The 20,219-nt window shown below is 35.3% G+C and overlaps 1 protein-coding gene across 1 annotated transcript; it reads left to right on the top strand.

Moving 5' to 3' along the window:
• The first annotated feature begins 18,969 nt into the window (after nt 1-18,969).
• On the top strand, nt 18,970-19,647 carry LOC143537432 (uncharacterized). The gene has a single exon (XM_077031206.1). The coding sequence runs from the start codon at nt 18,970-18,972 to the stop codon at nt 19,645-19,647; it is 678 nt and encodes a 225-aa protein (XP_076887321.1).
• Nucleotides 19,648-20,219: the final 572 nt, after the last annotated feature.

Genomic DNA, 20,219 nt, shown 5'->3' with positions numbered 1-20,219 from the left:
GAACCCTATACAAGGAAATATGTTGGACTCCTCCGAATTATACGAATGAATGAATAATTAATACAAGTAAGCATGTAACACGTATATTTGATTAAGTCATACACAATTACACGTATAATCAAATTGAAAACGGTTTAAGAAATGGAAAGTTGGAGTGCCCATGGATTTACATGGATTTTTCACCCAACTAAGCATTTTCAAATAGATTAAAAACATAGCATTGGAAGTTTTCCCGAATTTAGCCACGAACCACCGTGAATTCGGTTTTTATAAAAGGAGTGCAACCGTAAAATCGGTTACGTTTGATCACTTATGGTCCGGTCGTATGATATCTTGTTCTGCTTTGGCCTAGAGACTCGAGTACTGTGGTCAGGTTATCCTCTAGGTAAGGAATAGCGTCTTACCTTGGGTTCTTGGAACCATTTTGCCAAGGCCCAACTCACAGTTCTCTTGCCCCCTACGGCTACTAACCGAACATGCCCTACTTCCATGCCCTAAGGAGAGGGAGTAAAAACAAAATACGGGAATTCTTAAGGAATTTCCCAACATAAAAGATAATCTACCACAAATAAAAGATTTATAAAAATATTTTGAATGTGAGGCTTAGCCTCGGAATTGGTGTGTGTGTGTGTGCAATAAATAAATAAGATAGAATACACTAAAATAATTAATCTAATTAAGTTGTAAACAATTAAATAGCACATAAGGCAGTTCAGATAAGCACGCATAGGGTCCTAAGGATATGATTAGGACAATTTCTAACGACCTATCTTATAATCTTCGGCTCTGACACCAATGTGTCAGACCCCAACCTAAGGCGGAAATGTCGGGGCGTGATCCGATTTCTCACAGCTCGAAGATACTATCATGGATATAAATGAAAATATCTAATTAATTATTTTAATTCAAATGTACACACAATATCCTAATATAGCAAAACAATTCAAATAATAAATATAACAAATTTAGATTTTTGTTTGTCTTTACTAAACCCTATGATCTTGTCTATTATCCAAACTTCATTCTTCAAATTCAAACGATAACCTGCATATGCGTAGAAAATGAAAGAGTTTGTCAACATAAAGTTGAGTGAGATTATCACAAGTTTTTCATGTTAATATACATAAGCATAATGTAGTAAGGGCGGTAAATGAATAAAGCCATAAACAAGTAATGATACTGTTGCCAAGTGAATCGGGCGTCTGGTATTTAATATGAGAACCCTATACAAGGAAATTTGTTGGACTCCTCCGAATTATACGAATGAATGAATAATTAATACAAGTAAGCATGTAACACGTATATTTGATTAAGTCATACACAATTACACGTATAATCAAATTGAAAACGGTTTAAGAAATGGAAAGTTGGAGTGCCCATGGATTTACATGGATTTTTCACCCAACTAAGCATTTTCAAATAATTTAAAAACATAATTTTGGAAGTTTTCCTGAATTTAGCCACGAACCACCGTGAATTCGGTTTTTATAAAAGGAGTGCAACCGTAAAATCGGTTAAGTTTGATCACTTAAGGTCCGGTCGTATGATATCTTGTTCTGCTTTGGCCTAGAGACTCGAGTACTGTGGTCAGGTTATCCTCTAGGTAAGGAATAGCGTCTTACCTTGGGTTCTTGGAATCATTTTGCCAAAGCCCAACTCACAGTTCTCTTGCCCCCTACGGCTACTAACCGAACATGCCCTAAGGAGAGGGAGTAAAAACAAAATACGGGAATTCTTAAGGAATTTCCCAACATAAAAGATAATCTACCACAAATAAAAGATTTATAAAAATATTTTGAATGTGAGGCATAGCCTCGGAATTGGTGTGTGTGTGTGTGCAATAAATAAATAAGATAGAATACACTAAAATAATTAATCTAATTAAGTTGTAAACAATTAAATAGCACATTAGGCAGTTTAGATAAGCACGCATAGGGTCCTAAGGATATGACTAGGACAATTTCTAACGACCTACCTTATAATCTTCGGCTCTGACACCAATGTGTCAGACCCCAACCTAAGGCGAAAATGTCGGGACGTGATCCGATTTCTCACAGCTCGAAGATACTATCATGGATATAAATGAAAATATCTAATTAATTATTTTAATTCAAATGTACACACAATATCCCAATATAGCAAAACAATTCAAATAATAAATATAACAAATTTAGATTTTTGTTTGTCTTTACTAAACCCTATGATCTTGTCTATTATCCAAACTTCATTCTTCAAATTCAAACGATAACCTGCATATGCGTAGAAAATGAAAGAGTTTGTCAACATAAAGTTGAGTGAGATTATCACAAGTTTTTCATGTTAATATACATAAGCATAATGTAGTAAGGGCGGTAAATGAATAAAGCCATAAACAAGTAATGATACTGTTGCCAAGTGAATCGGGCGTCTAGTATTTAATATGAGAACCCTATACAAGGAAATATGTTGGACTCCTCCGAATTATACGAATGAATGAATAATTAATACAAGTAAGCATGTAACACGTATATTTGATTAAGTCATACACAATTACACGTATAATCAAATTGAAAACGGTTTAAGAAATGGAAAGTTGGAGTGCCCATGGATTTACATGGATTTTTCACCCAACTAAGCATTTTCAAATAGATTAAAAACATAGCTTTGGAAGTTTTCCCGAATTTAGCCACGAACCACCGTGAATTCGGTTTTTATAAAAGGAGTGCAACCGTAAAATCGGTTACGTTTGATCACTTAAGGTCCGGTCGTATGATATCTTGTTCTGCTTTGGCCTAGAGACTCGAGTACTGTGGTCAGGTTATCCTCTAGGTAAGGAATAGCGTCTTACCTTGGGTTCTTGGAACCATTTTGCCAAGGCCCAACTCACAGTTCTCTTGCCCCCTACGGCTACTAACCGAACATTCCCTACTTCCATGCCCTAAGGAGAGGGAGTAAAAACAAAATACGGGAATTCTTAAGGAATTTCCCAACATAAAAGATAATCTACCACAAATAAAAGATTTATAAAAATACTTTGAATGTGAGGCTTAGCCTCGGAATTGGTGTGTGTGTGTGTGCAATAAATAAATAAGATAGAATACACTAAAATAATTAATCTAATTAAGTTGTAAACAATTAAATAGCACATAAGGCAGTTCAGATAAGCACGCATAGGGTCCTAAGGATATGACTAGGACAATTTCTAACGACCTATCTTATAATCTTCGGCTCTGACACCAATGTGTCAGACCCCAACCTAAGGCGGAAATGTCGGGGCGTGATCCGATTTCTCACAGCTCGAAGATACTATCATGGATATAAATGAAAATATCTAATTAATTATTTTAATTCAAATGTACACACAATATCCTAATATAGCAAAACAATTCAAATAATAAATATAACAAATTTAGATTTTTGTTTGTCTTTACTAAACCCTGTGATCTTGTCTATTATCCAAACTTCATTCTTCAAATTCAAACGATAACCTGCATATGCGTAGAAAATGAAAGAGTTTGTCAACATAAAGTTGAGTGAGATTATCACAAGTTTTTCATGTTAATATACATAAGCATACTGTAGTAAGGGCGGTAAATGAATAAAGCCATAAACAAGTAATGATACCGTTGCCAAGTGAATCGGGCGTCTGGTATTTAATATGAGAACCCTATACAAGGAAATATGTTGGACTCCTCCGAATTATACGAATGAATGAATAATTAATACAAGTAAGCATGTAACACGTATATTTGATTAAGTCATACACAATTACACGTATAATCAAATTGAAAACGGTTTAAGAAATGGAAAGTTGGAGTGCCGATGGATTTACATGGATTTTTCACCCAACTAAGCATTTTCAAATAGATTAAAAACATAATTTTGGAAGTTTTCTTGAATTTAGCCACGAACCACCGTGAATTCGGTTTTTATAAAAGGAGTGCAACCGTAAAATCGGTTAAGTTTGATCACTTAAGGTCCGGTCGTATGATATCTTGTTCTGCTTTGGCCTAGAGACTCGAGTACTGTGGTCAGGTTATCCTCTAGGTAAGGAATAGCGTCTTACCTTGGGTTCTTGGAATCATTTTGCCAAGGCCCAACTCACAGTTCTCTTGCCCCCTACGGCTACTAACCGAACATGCCCTAAGGAGAGGGAGTAAAAACAAAATACGGGAATTCTTAAGGAATTTCCCAACATAAAAGATAATCTACCACAAATAAAAGATTTATAAAAATATTTTGAATGTGAGGCATAGCCTCGGAATTGGTGTGTGTGTGTGTGTGCAATAAATAAATAAGATAGAATACACTAAAATAATTAATCTAATTAAGTTGTAAACAATTAAATAGCACATTAGGCAGTTCAGATAAGCACGCATAGGGTCCTAAGGATATGACTAGGACAATTTCTAACGACCTATCTTATAATCTTCGGCTCTGACACCAATGTGTCAGACCCCAACCTAAGGCGAAAATGTCGGGGCGTGATCCGATTACTCACAGCTCGAAGATACTATCATGGATATAAATGAAAATATCTAATTAATTATTTTAATTCAAATGTACACACAATATCCTAATATAGCAAAACAATTCAAATAATAAATATAACAAATTTAGATTTTTGTTTGTCTTTACTAAACCCTATGATCTTGTCTATTATCCAAACTTCATTCTTCAAATTCAAACGATAACCTGCATATGCGTAGAAAATGAAAGAGTTTGTCAACATAAAGTTGAGTGAGATTATCACAAGTTTTTCATGTTAATATACATAAGCATAATGTAGTAAGGGCGGTAAATGAATAAAGCCATAAACAAGTAATGATACTGTTGCCAAGTGAATCGGGCGTCTGGTATTTAATATGAGAACCCTATACAAGGAAATATGTTGGACTCCTCCGAATTATACGAATGAATGAATAATTAATACAAGTAAGCATGTAACACGTATATTTGATTAAGTCATACACAATTACACGTATAATCAAATTGAAAACGGTTTAAGAAATGGAAAGTTGGAGTGCCCATGGATTTACATGGATTTTTCACCCAACTAAGCATTTTCAAATAATTTAAAAACATAATTTTGGAAGTTTTCCTGAATTTAGCCACGAACCACCGTGAATTCGGTTTTTATAAAAGGAGTGCAACCGTAAAATCGGTTAAGTTTGATCACTTAAGGTCCGGTCGTATGATATCTTGTTCTGCTTTAGCCTAGAGACTCCAGTACTGTGGTCAGGTTATCCTCTAGGTAAGGAATAGCGTCTTACCTTGGGTTCTTGGAATCATTTCGCCAAAGCCCAACTCACAGTTCTCTTGCCCCCTACGGCTACTAACCGAACATGCCCTAAGGAGAGGGAGTAAAAACAAAATACGGGAATTCTTAAGGAATTTCCCAACATAAAAGATAATCTACCACAAATAAAAGATTTATAAAAATATTTTGAATGTGAGGCATAGCCTCGGAATTGGTGTGTGTGTGTGTGCAATAAATAAATAAGATAGAATACACTAAAATAATTAATCTAATTAAGTTGTAAACAATTAAATAGCACATTAGGCAGTTCAGATAAGCACGCATAGGGTCCTAAGGATATGACTAGGACAATTTCTAACGACCTACCTTATAATCTTCGGCTCTGACACCAATGTGTCAGACCCCAACCTAAGGCGAAAATGTCGGGGCGTGATCCGATTTCTCACAGCTCGAAGATACTATCATGGATATAAATGAAAATATCTAATTAATTATTTTAATTCAAATGTACACACAATATCCCAATATAGCAAAACAATTCAAATAATAAATATAACAAATTTAGATTTTTGTTTGTCTTTACTAAACCCTATGATCTTGTCTATTATCCAAACTTCATTCTTCAAATTCAAACGATAACCTGCATATGCGTAGAAAATGAAAGAGTTTGTCAACATAAAGTTGAGTGAGATTATCACAAGTTTTTCATGTTAATATACATAAGCATAATGTAGTAAGGGCGGTAAATGAATAAAGCCATAAACAAGTAATGATACTGTTGCCAAGTGAATCGGGCGTCTGGTATTTAATATGAGAACCCTATACAAGGAAATATGTTGGACTCCTCCGAATTATACGAATGAATGAATAATTAATACAAGTAAGCATGTAACACGTATATTTGATTAAGTCATACACAATTACACGTATAATCAAATTGAAAACGGTTTAAGAAATGGAAAGTTGGAGTGCCCATGGATTTACATGGATTTTTCACCCAACTAAGCATTTTCAAATAGATTAAAAACATAGCTTTGGAAGTTTTCCCGAATTTAGCCACGAACCACCGTGAATTCGGTTTTTATAAAAGGAGTGCAACCGTAAAATCGGTTACGTTTGATCACTTAAGGTCCGGTCGTATGATATCTTGTTCTGCTTTGGCCTAGAGACTCGAGTACTGTGGTCAGGTTATCCTCTAGGTAAGGAATAGCGTCTTACCTTGGGTTCTTGGAACCATTTTGCCAAGGCCCAACTCACAGTTCTCTTGCCCCCTACGGATACTAACCGAACATGCCCTACTTCCATGCCCTAAGGAGAGGGAGTAAAAACAAAATACGGGAATTCTTAAGGAATTTCCCAACATAAAAGATAATCTACCACAAATAAAAGATTTATAAAAATATTTTGAATGTGAGGCTTAGCCTCGGAATTGGTGTGTGTGTGTGTGCAATAAATAAATAAGATAAAATACACTAAAATAATTAATCTAATTAAGTTGTAAACAATTAAATAGCACACAAGGCAGTTCAGATAAGCACGCATAGGGTCCTAAGGATATGACTAGGACAATTTCTAACGACCTATCTTATAATCTTCGGCTCTGACACCAATGTGTCAGACCCCAACCTAAGGCGGAAATGTCGGGGCGTGATCCGATTTCTCACAGCTCGAAGATACTATCATGGATATAAATGAAAATATCTAATTAATTATTTTAATTCAAATGTACACACAATATCCTAATATAGCAAAACAATTCAAATAATAAATATAACAAATTTAGATTTTTGTTTGTCTTTACTAAACCCTGTGATCTTGTCTATTATCCAAACTTCATTCTTCAAATTCAAACGATAACCTGCATATGCGTAGAAAATGAAAGAGTTTGTCAACATAAAGTTGAGTGAGATTATCACAAGTTTTTCATGTTAATATACATAAGCATACTGTAGTAAGGGCGGTAAATGAATAAAGCCATAAACAAGTAATGATACTGTTGCCAAGTGAATCGGGCGTCTGGTATTTAATATGAGAACCCTATACAAGGAAATATGTTGGACTCCTCCGAATTATACGAATGAATGATTAATTAATACAAGTAAGCATGTAACACGTATATTTGATTAAGTCATACACAATTACACGTATAATCAAATTGAAAACGGTTTAAGAAATGGAAAGTTGGAGTGCCGATGGATTTACATGGATTTTTCACCCAACTAAGCATTTTCAAATAGATTAAAAACATAATTTTGGAAGTTTTCTTGAATTTAGCCACGAACCACCGTGAATTCGGTTTTTATAAAAGGAGTGCAACCGTAAAATCGGTTAAGTTTGATCACTTAAGGTCCGGTCGTATGATATCTTGTTCTGCTTTGGCCTAGAGACTCGAGTACTGTGGTCAGGTTATCCTCTAGGTAAGGAATAGCGTCTTACCTTGGGTTCTTGGAATCATTTTGCCAAGGCCCAACTCACAGTTCTCTTGCCCCCTACGGCTACTAACCGAACATGCCCTAAGGAGAGGGAGTAAAAACAAAATACGGGAATTCTTAAGGAATTTACCAACATAAAAGATAATCTACCACAAATAAAAGATTTATAAAAATATTTTGAATGTGAGGCATAGCCTCGGAATTGGTGTGTGTGTGTGTGTGCAATAAATAAATAAGATAGAATACACTAAAATAATTAATCTAATTAAGTTGTAAACAATTAAATAGCACCTTAGGCAGTTCAGATAAGCACGCATAGGGTCCTAAGGATATGACTAGGACAATTTCTAACGACCTATCTTATAATCTTCGGCTCTGACACCAATGTGTCAGACCCCAACCTAAGGCGAAAATGTCGGGGCGTGATCCGATTTCTCACAGCTCGAAGATACTATCATGGATATAAATGAAAATATCTAATTAATTATTTTAATTCAAATGTACACACAATATCCTAATATAGCAAAACAATTCAAATAATAAATATAACAAATTTAGATTTTTGTTTGTCTTTACTAAACCCTATGATCTTGTCTATTATCCAAACTTCATTCTTCAAATTCAAACGATAACCTGCATATGCGTAGAAAATGAAAGAGTTTGTCAACATAAAGTTGAGTGAGATTATCACAAGTTTTTCATGTTAATATACATAAGCATAATGTAGTAAGGGCGGTAAATGAATAAAGCCATAAACAAGTAATGATACTGTTGCCAAGTGAATCGGGCGTCTGGTATTTAATATGAGAACCCTATACAAGGAAATATGTTGGACTCCTCCGAATTATACGAATGAATGAATAATTAATACAAGTAAGCATGTAACACGTATATTTGATTAAGTCATACACAATTACACGTATAATCAAATTGAAAACGGTTTAAGAAATGGAAAGTTGGAGTGCCCATGGATTTACATGGATTTTTCACCCAACTAAGCATTTTCAAATAATTTAAAAACATAATTTTGGAAGTTTTCCTGAATTTAGCCACGAACCACCGTGAATTCGGTTTTTATAAAAGGAGTGCAACCGTAAAATCGGTTAAGTTTGATCACTTAAGGTCCGGTCGTATGATATCTTGTTCTGCTTTAGCCTAGAGACTCCAGTACTGTGGTCAGGTTATCCTCTAGGTAAGGAATAGCGTCTTACCTTGGGTTCTTGGAATCATTTTGCCAAAGCCCAACTCACAGTTCTCTTGCCCCCTACGGCTACTAACCGAACATGCCCTAAGGAGAGGGAGTAAAAACAAAATACGGGAATTCTTAAGGAATTTCCCAACATAAAAGATAATCTACCACAAATAAAAGATTTATAAAAATATTTTGAATGTGAGGCATAGCCTCGGAATTGGTGTGTGTGTGTGTGCAATAAATAAATAAGATAGAATACACTAAAATAATTAATCTAATTAAGTTGTAAACAATTAAATAGCACATTAGGCAGTTCAGATAAGCACGCATAGGGTCCTAAGGATATGACTAGGACAATTTCTAACGACCTACCTTATAATCTTCGGCTCTGACACCAATGTGTCTGACCCCAACCTAAGGCGAAAATGTCGGGGCGTGATCCGATTTCTCACAGCTCGAAGATACTATCATGGATATAAATGAAAATATCTAATTAATTATTTTAATTCAAATGTACACACAATATCCCAATATAGCAAAACAATTCAAATAATAAATATAACAAATTTAGATTTTTGTTTGTCTTTACTAAACCCTATGATCTTGTCTATTATCCAAACTTCATTCTTCAAATTCAAACGATAACCTGCATATGCGTAGAAAATGAAAGAGTTTGTCAACATAAAGTTGAGTGAGATTATCACAAGTTTTTCATGTTAATATACATAAGCATAATGTAGTAAGGGCGGTAAATGAATAAAGCCATAAACAAGTAATGATACTGTTGCCAAGTGAATCGGGCGTCTAGTATTTAATATGAGAACCCTATACAAGGAAATATGTTGGACTCCTCCGAATTATACGAATGAATGAATAATTAATACAAGTAAGCATGTAACACGTATATTTGATTAAGTCATACATAATTACACGTATAATCAAATTGAAAACGGTTTAAGAAATGGAAAGTTGGAGTGCCCATGGATTTACATGGATTTTTCACCCAACTAAGCATTTTCAAATAATTTAAAAACATAATTTTGGAAGTTTTCCTGAATTTAGCCACGAACCACCGTGAATTCGGTTTTTATAAAAGTAGTGCAACCGTAAAATCGGTTAAGTTTGATCACTTAAGGTCCGGTCGTATGATATCTTGTTCTGCTTTAGCCTAGAGACTCCAGTACTGTGGTCAGGTTATCCTCTAGGTAAGGAATAGCGTCTTACATTGGGTTCTTGGAATCATTTTGCCAAAGCCCAACTCACAGTTCTCTTGCCCACTACGGCTACTAACCGAACATGCCCTAAGGAGAGGGAGTAAAAACAAAATACGGGAATTCTTAAGGAATTTCCCAACATAAAAGATAATCTACCACAAATAAAAGATTTATAAAAATATTTTGAATGTGAGGCATAGCCTCGGAATTGGTGTGTGTGTGTGTGCAATAAATAAATAAGATAGAATACACTAAAATAATTAATCTAATTAAGTTGTAAACAATTAAATAGCACATTAGGCAGTTTAGATAAGCACGCATAGGGTCCTAAGGATATGACTAGGACAATTTCTAACGACCTACCTTATAATCTTCGGCTCTGACACCAATGTGTCAGACCCCAACCTAAGGCGAAAATGTCGGGACGTGATCCGATTTCTCACAGCTCGAAGATACTATCATGGATATAAATGAAAATATCTAATTAATTATTTTAATTCAAATGTACACACAATATCCCAATATAGCAAAACAATTCAAATAATAAATATAACAAATTTAGATTTTTGTTTGTCTTTACTAAACCCTATGATCTTGTCTATTATCCAAACTTCATTCTTCAAATTCAAACGATAACCTGCATATGCGTAGAAAATGAAAGAGTTTGTCAACATAAAGTTGAGTGAGATTATCACAAGTTTTTCATGTTAATATACATAAGCATAATGTAGTAAGGGCGGTAAATGAATAAAGCCATAAACAAGTAATGATACTGTTGCCAAGTGAATCGGGCGTCTAGTATTTAATATGAGAACCCTATACAAGGAAATATGTTGGACTCCTCCGAATTATACGAATGAATGAATAATTAATACAAGTAAGCATGTAACACGTATATTTGATTAAGTCATACACAATTACACGTATAATCAAATTGAAAACGGTTTAAGAAATGGAAAGTTGGAGTGCCCATGGATTTACATGGATTTTTCACCCAACTAAGCATTTTCAAATAGATTAAAAACATAGCTTTGGAAGTTTTCCCGAATTTAGCCACGAACCACCGTGAATTCGGTTTTTATAAAAGGAGTGCAACCGTAAAATCGGTTACGTTTGATCACTTAAGGTCCGGTCGTATGATATCTTGTTCTGCTTTGGCCTAGAGACTCGAGTACTGTGGTCAGGTTATCCTCTAGGTAAGGAATAGCGTCTTACCTTGGGTTCTTGGAACCATTTTGCCAAGGCCCAACTCACAGTTCTCTTGCCCCCTACGGATACTAACCGAACATGCCCTACTTCCATGCCCTAAGGAGAGGGAGTAAAAACAAAATACGGGAATTCTTAAGGAATTTCCCAACATAAAAGATAATCTACCATAAATAAAAGATTTATAAAAATATTTTGAATGTGAGGCTTAGCCTCGGAATTGGTGTGTGTGTGTGTGCAATAAATAAATAAGATAGAATACACTAAAATAATTAATCTAATTAAGTTGTAAACAATTAAATAGCACACAAGGCAGTTCAGATAAGCACGCATAGGGTCCTAAGGATATGACTAGGACAATTTCTAACGACCTATCTTATAATCTTCGGCTCTGACACCAATGTGTCAGACCCCAACCTAAGGCGGAAATGTCGGGGCGTGATCCGATTTCTCACAGCTCGAAGATACTATCATGGATATAAATGAAAATATCTAATTAATTATTTTAATTCAAATGTACACACAATATCCTAATATAGCAAAACAATTCAAATAATAAATATAACAAATTTAGATTTTTGTTTGTCTTTACTAAACCCTGTGATCTTGTCTATTATCCAAACTTCATTCTTCAAATTCAAACGATAACCTGCATATGCGTAGAAAATGAAAGAGTTTGTCAACATAAAGTTGAGTGAGATTATCACACGTTTTTCATGTTAATATACATAAGCATAATGTAGTAAGGGCGGTAAATGAATAAAGCCATAAACAAGTAATGATACTGTTGCCAAGTGAATCGGGCGTCTGGTATTTAATATGAGAACCCTATACAAGGAAATATGTTGGACTCCTCCGAATTATACGAATGAATGAATAATTAATACAAGTAAGCATGTAACACGTATATTTGATTAAGTCATACACAATTACACGTATAATCAAATTGAAAACGGTTTAAGAAATGGAAAGTTGGAGTGCCCATGGATTTACATGGATTTTTCACCCAATTAAGCATTTTCAAATAATTTAAAAACATAGCTTTGGAAGTTTTCCCGAATTTAGCCACGAACCACCGTGAATTCGGTTTTTATAAAAGGAGTGCAACCGTAAAATCGGTTACGTTTGATCACTTAAGGTCCGGTCGTATGATATCTTGTTCTGCTTTGGCCTAGAGACTCGAGTACTGTGGTCAGGTTATCCTCTAGGTAAGGAATATCGTCTTACCTTGGGTTCTTGGAACCATTTTGCCAAGGCCCAACTCACAGTTCTCTTGCCCCCTACGGCTACTAACCGAACATGCCCTACTTCCATGCCCTAAGGAGAGGGAGTAAAAACAAAATACCGGAATTCTTAAGGAATTTCCCAACATAAAAGATAATCTACCACAAATAAAAGATTTATAAAAATATTTTGAATGTGAGGCATAGCCTCGGAATTGGTGTGTGTGTGTGCAATAAATAAATAAGATAGAATACACTAAAATAATTAATCTAATTAAGTTGTAAACAATTAAATAGCATATAAGGCAGTTCAGATAAGCACGCATAGGGTCCTAAGGATATGACTAGGACAATTTCTAACGACCTATCTTATAATCTTCGGCTCTGACACCAATGTGTAAGACCCCAACCTTAGGCGGAAATGTCGGGGCGTGATCCGATTCTCACAGCTCGAAGATACTATCATGGATATAAATGAAAATATCTAATTAATTATTTTAATTCAAATGTACACACAATATCCCAATATAGCAAAACAATTCAAATAATAAATATAACAAATTTAGATTTTTGTTTGTCTTTACTAAACCCTATGATCTTGTCTATTATCCAAACTTCATTCTTCAAATTCAAACGATAACCTGCATATGCGTAGAAAATGAAAGAGTTTGTCAATATAAAGTTGAGTGAGATTATCACAAGTTTTTCATGTTAATATACATAAGCATAATGTAGTAAGGGCGGTAAATGAATAAAGCCATAAACAAGTAATGATACTGTTGCCAAGTGAATCGGGCGTCTGGTATTTAATATGAGAACCCTATACAAGGAAATATGTTGGACTCCTCCTAATTATACGAATGAATGAATAATTAATACATGTAAGCATGTAACACGTATATTTGATTAAGTCATACACAATTACACGTATAATCAAATTGAAAACGGTTTAAGAAATGGAAAGTTAGAGTGCCAATGTATTTACATGGATTTTTCACCCAACTAAGCATTTTCAAATAATTTAAAAACATAATTTTGGAAGTTTTCCCGAATTTAGCCACGAACCACCGTGAATTCGGTTTTTATAAAAGGAGTGCAACCGTAAAATCGGTTACGTTTGATCACTTAAGGTCCGGTCGTATGATATCTTGTTCTGCTTTGGCCTAGAGACTCGAGTACTGTGGTCAGGTTATCCTCTAGGTAAGGAATAGCGTCTTACCTTGGGTTCTTGGAACCATTTTGCCAAGGCCCAACTCACAGTTCTCTTGCCCCCTACGGCTACTAACCGAACATGCCCTACTTCCATGCCCTAAGGAGAGCGAGTAAAAACAAAATACCGGAATTCTTAAGGAATTTCCCAACATAAAAGATAATCTACCACAAATAAAAGATTTATAAAAATATTTTGAATGTGAGGCATAGCCTCGGAATTGGTGTGTGTGTGTGCAATAAATAAATAAGATAGAATACACTAAAATAATTAATCTAATTAAGTTGTAAACAATTAAATAGCATATAAGGCAGTTCAGATAAGCACGCATAGGGTCCTAAGGATATGACTAGGACAATTTCTAACGACCTATCTTATAATCTTCGGCTCTGACACCAATTTGTCAGACCCCAACCTTAGGCGGAAATGTCGGGGCGTGATCCGATTCTCACAGCTCGAAGATACTATCATGGATATAAATGAAAATATATAATTAATTATTTTAATTCAAATGTACACACAATATCCCAATATAGCAAAACAATTCAAATAATAAGTATAACAAATTTAGATTTTTGTTTGTCTTTACTAAACCCTATGATCTTGTCTATTATCCAAACTTCATTCTTCAAATTCAAACGATAACCTGCATATGCGTAGAAAATGAAAGAGTTTGTCAACATAAAGTTGAGTGAGATTATCACAAGTTTTTCATGTTAATATACATAAGCATAATGTAGTAAGGGCGGTAAATGAATAAAGCCATAAACAAGTAATGATACTGTTGCCAAGTGAATCGGGCGTCTGGTATTTAATATGAGAACCCTATACAAGGAAATATGTTGGACTCCTCCTAATTATACGAATGAATGAATAATTAATACAAGTAAGCATGTAACACGTATATTTGATTAAGTCATACACAATTACACGTATAATCAAATTGAAAACGGTTTAAGAAATGGAAAGTTAGAGTGCCAATGGATTTACATGGATTTTTCACCCAACTAAGCATTTTCAAATAATTTAAAAACGTAATTTTGGAAGTTTTCCCGAATTTAGCCACGAACCACCGTGAATTCGGTTTTTATAAAAGGAGTGCAACCGTAAAATCGGTTACGTTTGATCACTTAAGGTCCGGTCGTATGATATCTTGTTCTGCTTTGGCCTAGAGACTCGAGTACTGTGGTCAGGTTATCCTCTAGGTAAGGAATAGCGTCTTACCTTGGGTTCTTGGAACCATTTTGCCAAGGCCCAACTCACAGTTCTCTTGCCCCCTACGGCTACTAACCGAACATGCCCTACTTCCATGCCCTAAGGAGAGGGAGTAAAAACAAAATACGAGAATTCTTAAGGAATTTCCCAACATAAAAGATAATCTACCACAAATAAAAGATTTATAAAAATATTTTGAATGTGAGGCATAGCCTCGGAATTGGTTTGTGTGTGTGTGCAATAAATAAATAAGATAGAATACACTAAAATAATTAATCTAATTAAGTTGTAAACAATTAAATAGCACATAAGGCAGTTCAGATAAGCACGCATAGGGTCCTAAGGATATGACTAGGACAATTTCTAACGACCTATCATATAATCTTCGGCTCTAACACCAATGTGTCAGACTCCAACCTAAGACGGAAATGTCGGGGCGTGATCCGATTTCTCACAGCTCGAAGATACTATCATGGATATAAATGAAAATATCTAATTAATTATTTTAATTCAAATGTACACACAATATCCCAATATAGCAAAACAATTCAAATAATAAATATAACAAATTTAGATTTTTGTTTGTCTTTACTAAACCCTATGATCTTGTCTATTATCCAAACTTCATTCTTCAAATTCAAACGATAACCTGCATATGCGTAGAAAATGAAAGAGTTTGTCAACATAAAGTTGAGTGAGATTATCACAAGTTTTTCATGTTAATATACATAAGCATAATGTAGTAAGGGCGGTAAATGAATAAAGCCATAAACAAGTAATGATACTGTTGCCAAGTGAATCAGGCGTCTGGTATTTAATATGAGAACCCTATACAAGGAAATATGTTGGACTCCTCCGAATTATACGAATGAATGAATAATTAATACAAGTAAGCATGTAACACGTATATTTGATTAAGTCATACACAATTACACGTATGCTATTATTTGATATATATATATATATATATATATATATATATATATGGTATGAAATACGAATAATAGGCATATGCCCCCAAAACGTTTACAAAAACTTAGTAAAATAGGGAAATGATAAACTCACCTTAGATTAAAGACAAGCGAATATAAATACGAATAAGCGAGTTAACGAATAAGCGAGTCGTCCTCTACGTGTCAAAAGATATAAATAATCAAAACCTTAAACTTTAAGATATGATAATATAAGTAAAAATGAACTCTTTGCCGCTGGAATCAACCCAAACGGACGTTTAGAACTCAAGTTATGTAATATTTAAGATTTAAGCTAGCTGGTACTGACCAGAATCCGAACAGCAAGTCGGAAGATAGGTTTGGGTCAGTAGCCTTAAAATTTTGTTACGAGAATAAAAGTCTTCTGAATAGAATAATGAATCCGATCAGAAGTATGATAAAACATAAAGTCAAACAAGTTGACTATTTTGCCCTTTATCGAGTTTTAAAGCAGTTGACCAGTCAACACACTTCAATCTCAGAAATCAATGGAAGGTTATTAACTAGGGAATTTTTAGGAATGCAAATTCAGTTAAAACTTACCCGCAAAGTGAAAGAATAGGGAGATATGACGAGTCAAATATCCACACGCGTGCAAAGTCAACCGATTATAAACGTTTCTTCAACAAAATAGCCAAAACCAAAGTATAATAAGAGAGACGGAGAGGGTGGCGGCTGAGGAATGCTTCTTAGGGTTAGTGTAAAGGTTTGTGGCAGGGATTTAAGTGTTGTTTATATAGGAAAAGCTAAAACGAACCAAATATGGACATATAACTCGTTTAAGCAAGTAAATATGGTTTTTATAACCAAATCACTGAAATAAACCAAAAGATATGATCTTGATCAGTAAGAAACGAATATAAACTTATATTTTAGTTATAATACTCTTTATTGGCCCTTCATTCAGTCACTAACGCTTAAAATAATCAATTTTATACTAAAAACGAACTAGGAAATGAGATCAGCAATGGTTTCCGCCTAGCACCACCATCGCGCTACGCGACCAAGGGGGGGGGGGACCCGTCGCGTGGTGCCCTGGCCCTCTATGGATGGAATTTTCCTTTTTTACAAGTATGGCCCTTGTAGATTGGTTATTGGTCCATTATTGAAGTTTCTATAAAATAGTTAAGGATTGAACATAATATAAAGTACAAAGGGCCTAAAGTGAACATATGAAAACTTAATTACCTATAACTACTTGATTTTGGTTAGTATTTATGATCCAAAATATTCCCGGGTCGGGTTAAACGTAAATGAATACGGGTTTAGAAAATTCGAAATGTTACATATGGGTACATCCGTATGATATGTTTCAGTTCAGTTATTTTAGTTATATAATTTTAATCGCTTATATGGTAACATATACTGTGATATTGTATTCAGTTATATATTATTTGCTTTTGAGCCTTCATACTCCATACTGGGCATTCGGCTCATTCCGTAAACCTTTTTACACTTTAGGTTCACAGGATACTTTGGGCGGGATCAAGAGAGAAACCTAACACTTAGGAATAATTTGAAGATATCTACTAAGCTTATGTTATCTGAATAATATGTATTTTGGACTTAGTATCTGAACTATCAATAGTCTGTATTTCTGACTCTAATGAAGTAATGGAATTATGTCTTTTTTCTTTGTATACCTCTGTTTATTGTGACACGTCATCCCATCCGAGTTTGGTGTTGCAGCTATGGTATCAGAGCAAAGGCTTTTTCCAGTAGGATAATTTAAGCATTAGTAATTAAAACCTGTGAGGATTGGATAGACACTTAGGTTTTGATTTAAATAATTTAGGAACCTCATTAGGTATCTTATTTTGCTTCTTTCCCGTTCTTTATTCTAACCCTCTTGACATATTTTTAGATGCCGCCTCGTCGACAAACCCACAAGAATACCCGCGCAACTAATGAGTCGGATTTGAATAAAACTCCAGTTGATCAAAACATCGTTTTTGCTATCAATCAAGCTTTTGTTGGATTACTTCCTAACCTTGTTGCGTAAATCGTAGAGGCAGTTATGCAACAAACACGTTCTGAAGGACACGCTAATGCTCCCTCTAATTATGGAGTTGTGATTGATGAGAATGCCACTGCTGAAGGCATCCATGTGTGGATCAAAACATCGTTTCTGCTATCAATCAAGCTTTTGTTGGATTACTTCCTAACCTTGTTGCGCAAATCATAGAGGCAGTTATGCAACAAACATGTTCTGAAGGACGCGCTAATGCTCCCTCTAATTATGGAGTTGTGATTGATGAGAATGCCACTGCTGAAGGCATCCATGTGTGGATTCAGAGATTCCAAAAACAGAAGCCCAGATCCTCTAGTCACGATGCTACTCCTCTTGAAGCACGAAATTGGATAGCACACGTTGAGAAGATCTTTGAAGTTTTAGGAGTTGCAGATCAATACAAAGTCAGATTAGCCACTTACAAACTAGAAGATGATGCACAAACTTGGTGGGAAGGACATAAGCAAGTTAAAGGGGGAGATGCCTATGCTGCTACTCTTTCATGGGCTGACTTTTGTACCCTATTTTATGAGAAGTATTTCTCTACAACTGACAAAGAAGCTTTTGTAAGGGAATATGCTGTTATATGATAGAGGGACGATGAACCAACTTCGGAGTTTATGACTCGATTCTCAAGATTGGCTAGTATAATTGGGAGTGCAACAAGCTCAGCTCAAGAGCAGGCAGAAAAGTGTAAATGGGCAGTCTGTGATCGAATTCGAAAGGCAATTATGTTTATGAAGTTTAAAGACCTTATTGAGGTAGGTGATGCCATCAAGACCTTTGAATTCGAGAGGAAAGAATTCCTATCTCGAACTAGTGAAAATAAGAAAAGAGACCGAGACGGGCTACCCAAGCAGGCTATGGTCCTATCATCTTCTACCACTGCACAACATCAGGAACGTAGGGTTCAAGCAAATCGAAACCTTTGCAACCAAGCACGCCCATGGTAGCCTAAAACCCTAAATCAGAATCTTGCTCAGAATCAAATTCAGCCGTATACGGGACTGATCAAAGCTCAACCATTGAATCAATATGGAAACCCGAACCAGACCGCAAGCTCTTCATGTAATGTTTGTGGCAAGAAACACGGAGCATAGATCTATGGGAGCATGTTTCAGGTATGGCCAGACGGGGCAAATGATTAAAGATTGTCCTAAACTAGATACTAAGAATATTGCTGGAGGAAAACTTGCATCACCAAACACTTGGGGAAGAGTGTTTGCACTTTCTGCTACTGATGCTTCTAGCGTGCAAGGTACTGTATCAGGAACCCTTCAACTAGGTGAACGTAGTATCTGTGTGTTATTTGATACGGGCGCAACATATTCTATAATTTCTCAGTCGTTTACTAAGTGCCTTCCAATTAGACCAACTCCGTTAGATCCCACTCTGACTATTTACACTCCAATGGAGAATTCGATCATAATCACTCACGTATGTAGAGATTTTCCTATCCATATTGAATGCGTTGTGTATAAAGTGAATCTATTTGCGATACATATGTCTAACTTTGATACAATCCTTGGAATGGATTGGTTAACCCGTCACCTTGTGACTATTGATTGTTTTTCCAAAAGTGTCATATTCGGTGATCTAAGTCATCCTAAGCTTGTTTATCAGGGTATTGTGCCCCATAAGACTCTTAAGATTATTTCTGTGCTCAAGGCTTGTAAGCTTATATCGCATGGTTGTGATGGATTCTTAGCATAGATTAAAGACACCTCCGTTATTCAAAAAGGTGTTGATAGCCATCCTATTGTTCGCGAGTACCCTGATGTATTTCTGGAAGAACTACCGAGACTACCACTTGACCGTGAGATAGGGTTCACCATCGATTTGGTCCTGGAGCCGAGCCAATTTCAAAAGCACCATACCGTATGTCAGGACCTTGAGTCAGGTGAAACCTCAGAAAGGTTGACAAGAACACATAGACTCAATAACCCAAAGGCCTATTGAATATCCCGGCGGAATAAGGATATCCAACGGATGGGAACGAAGGTGTGATATGATAACAAACGAAACAACAATAAATATTCAGTGCAAGAAAATACAAACACAAAGATTTACTGTAATAAATGCATCATTCAATCAAACAATAAATGGAATGTCTAGGGTTTCGTGACGGCGGCGGCGGTACAAGGAAAACAATGAGAATATTCTTTGGAAAGTTTTCTCGGAATGTGTTTGTCGCTTTGTTGTCCGTCTCGTTATCCATGCCCTAAATGGAAACCTAGGACCCTATTTATAGACCCTGACATTCCTTCTAGAAGTCCTAAATATTA

The sequence above is a fragment of the Bidens hawaiensis genome, unplaced genomic scaffold (assembly GCF_021521415.1).
Source record: "Bidens hawaiensis isolate Kalapana, Puna unplaced genomic scaffold, B.hawaiensis_p1.1 tig00011189_1, whole genome shotgun sequence".
In the NCBI taxonomy this organism is placed as follows: Eukaryota; Viridiplantae; Streptophyta; class Magnoliopsida; order Asterales; family Asteraceae; genus Bidens; species Bidens hawaiensis.
Note: the sequence above shows the minus strand (reverse complement) of the source record. Positions and strands in the feature narration are given on the sequence as shown.

Coding starts and splice junctions, on each gene's coding strand:
- LOC143537432 (XM_077031206.1), top strand. CDS start 18,970: ATGGAAACCCGAACCAGACCGCAAGCTCTTCATGTAATGTTTGTGGCA.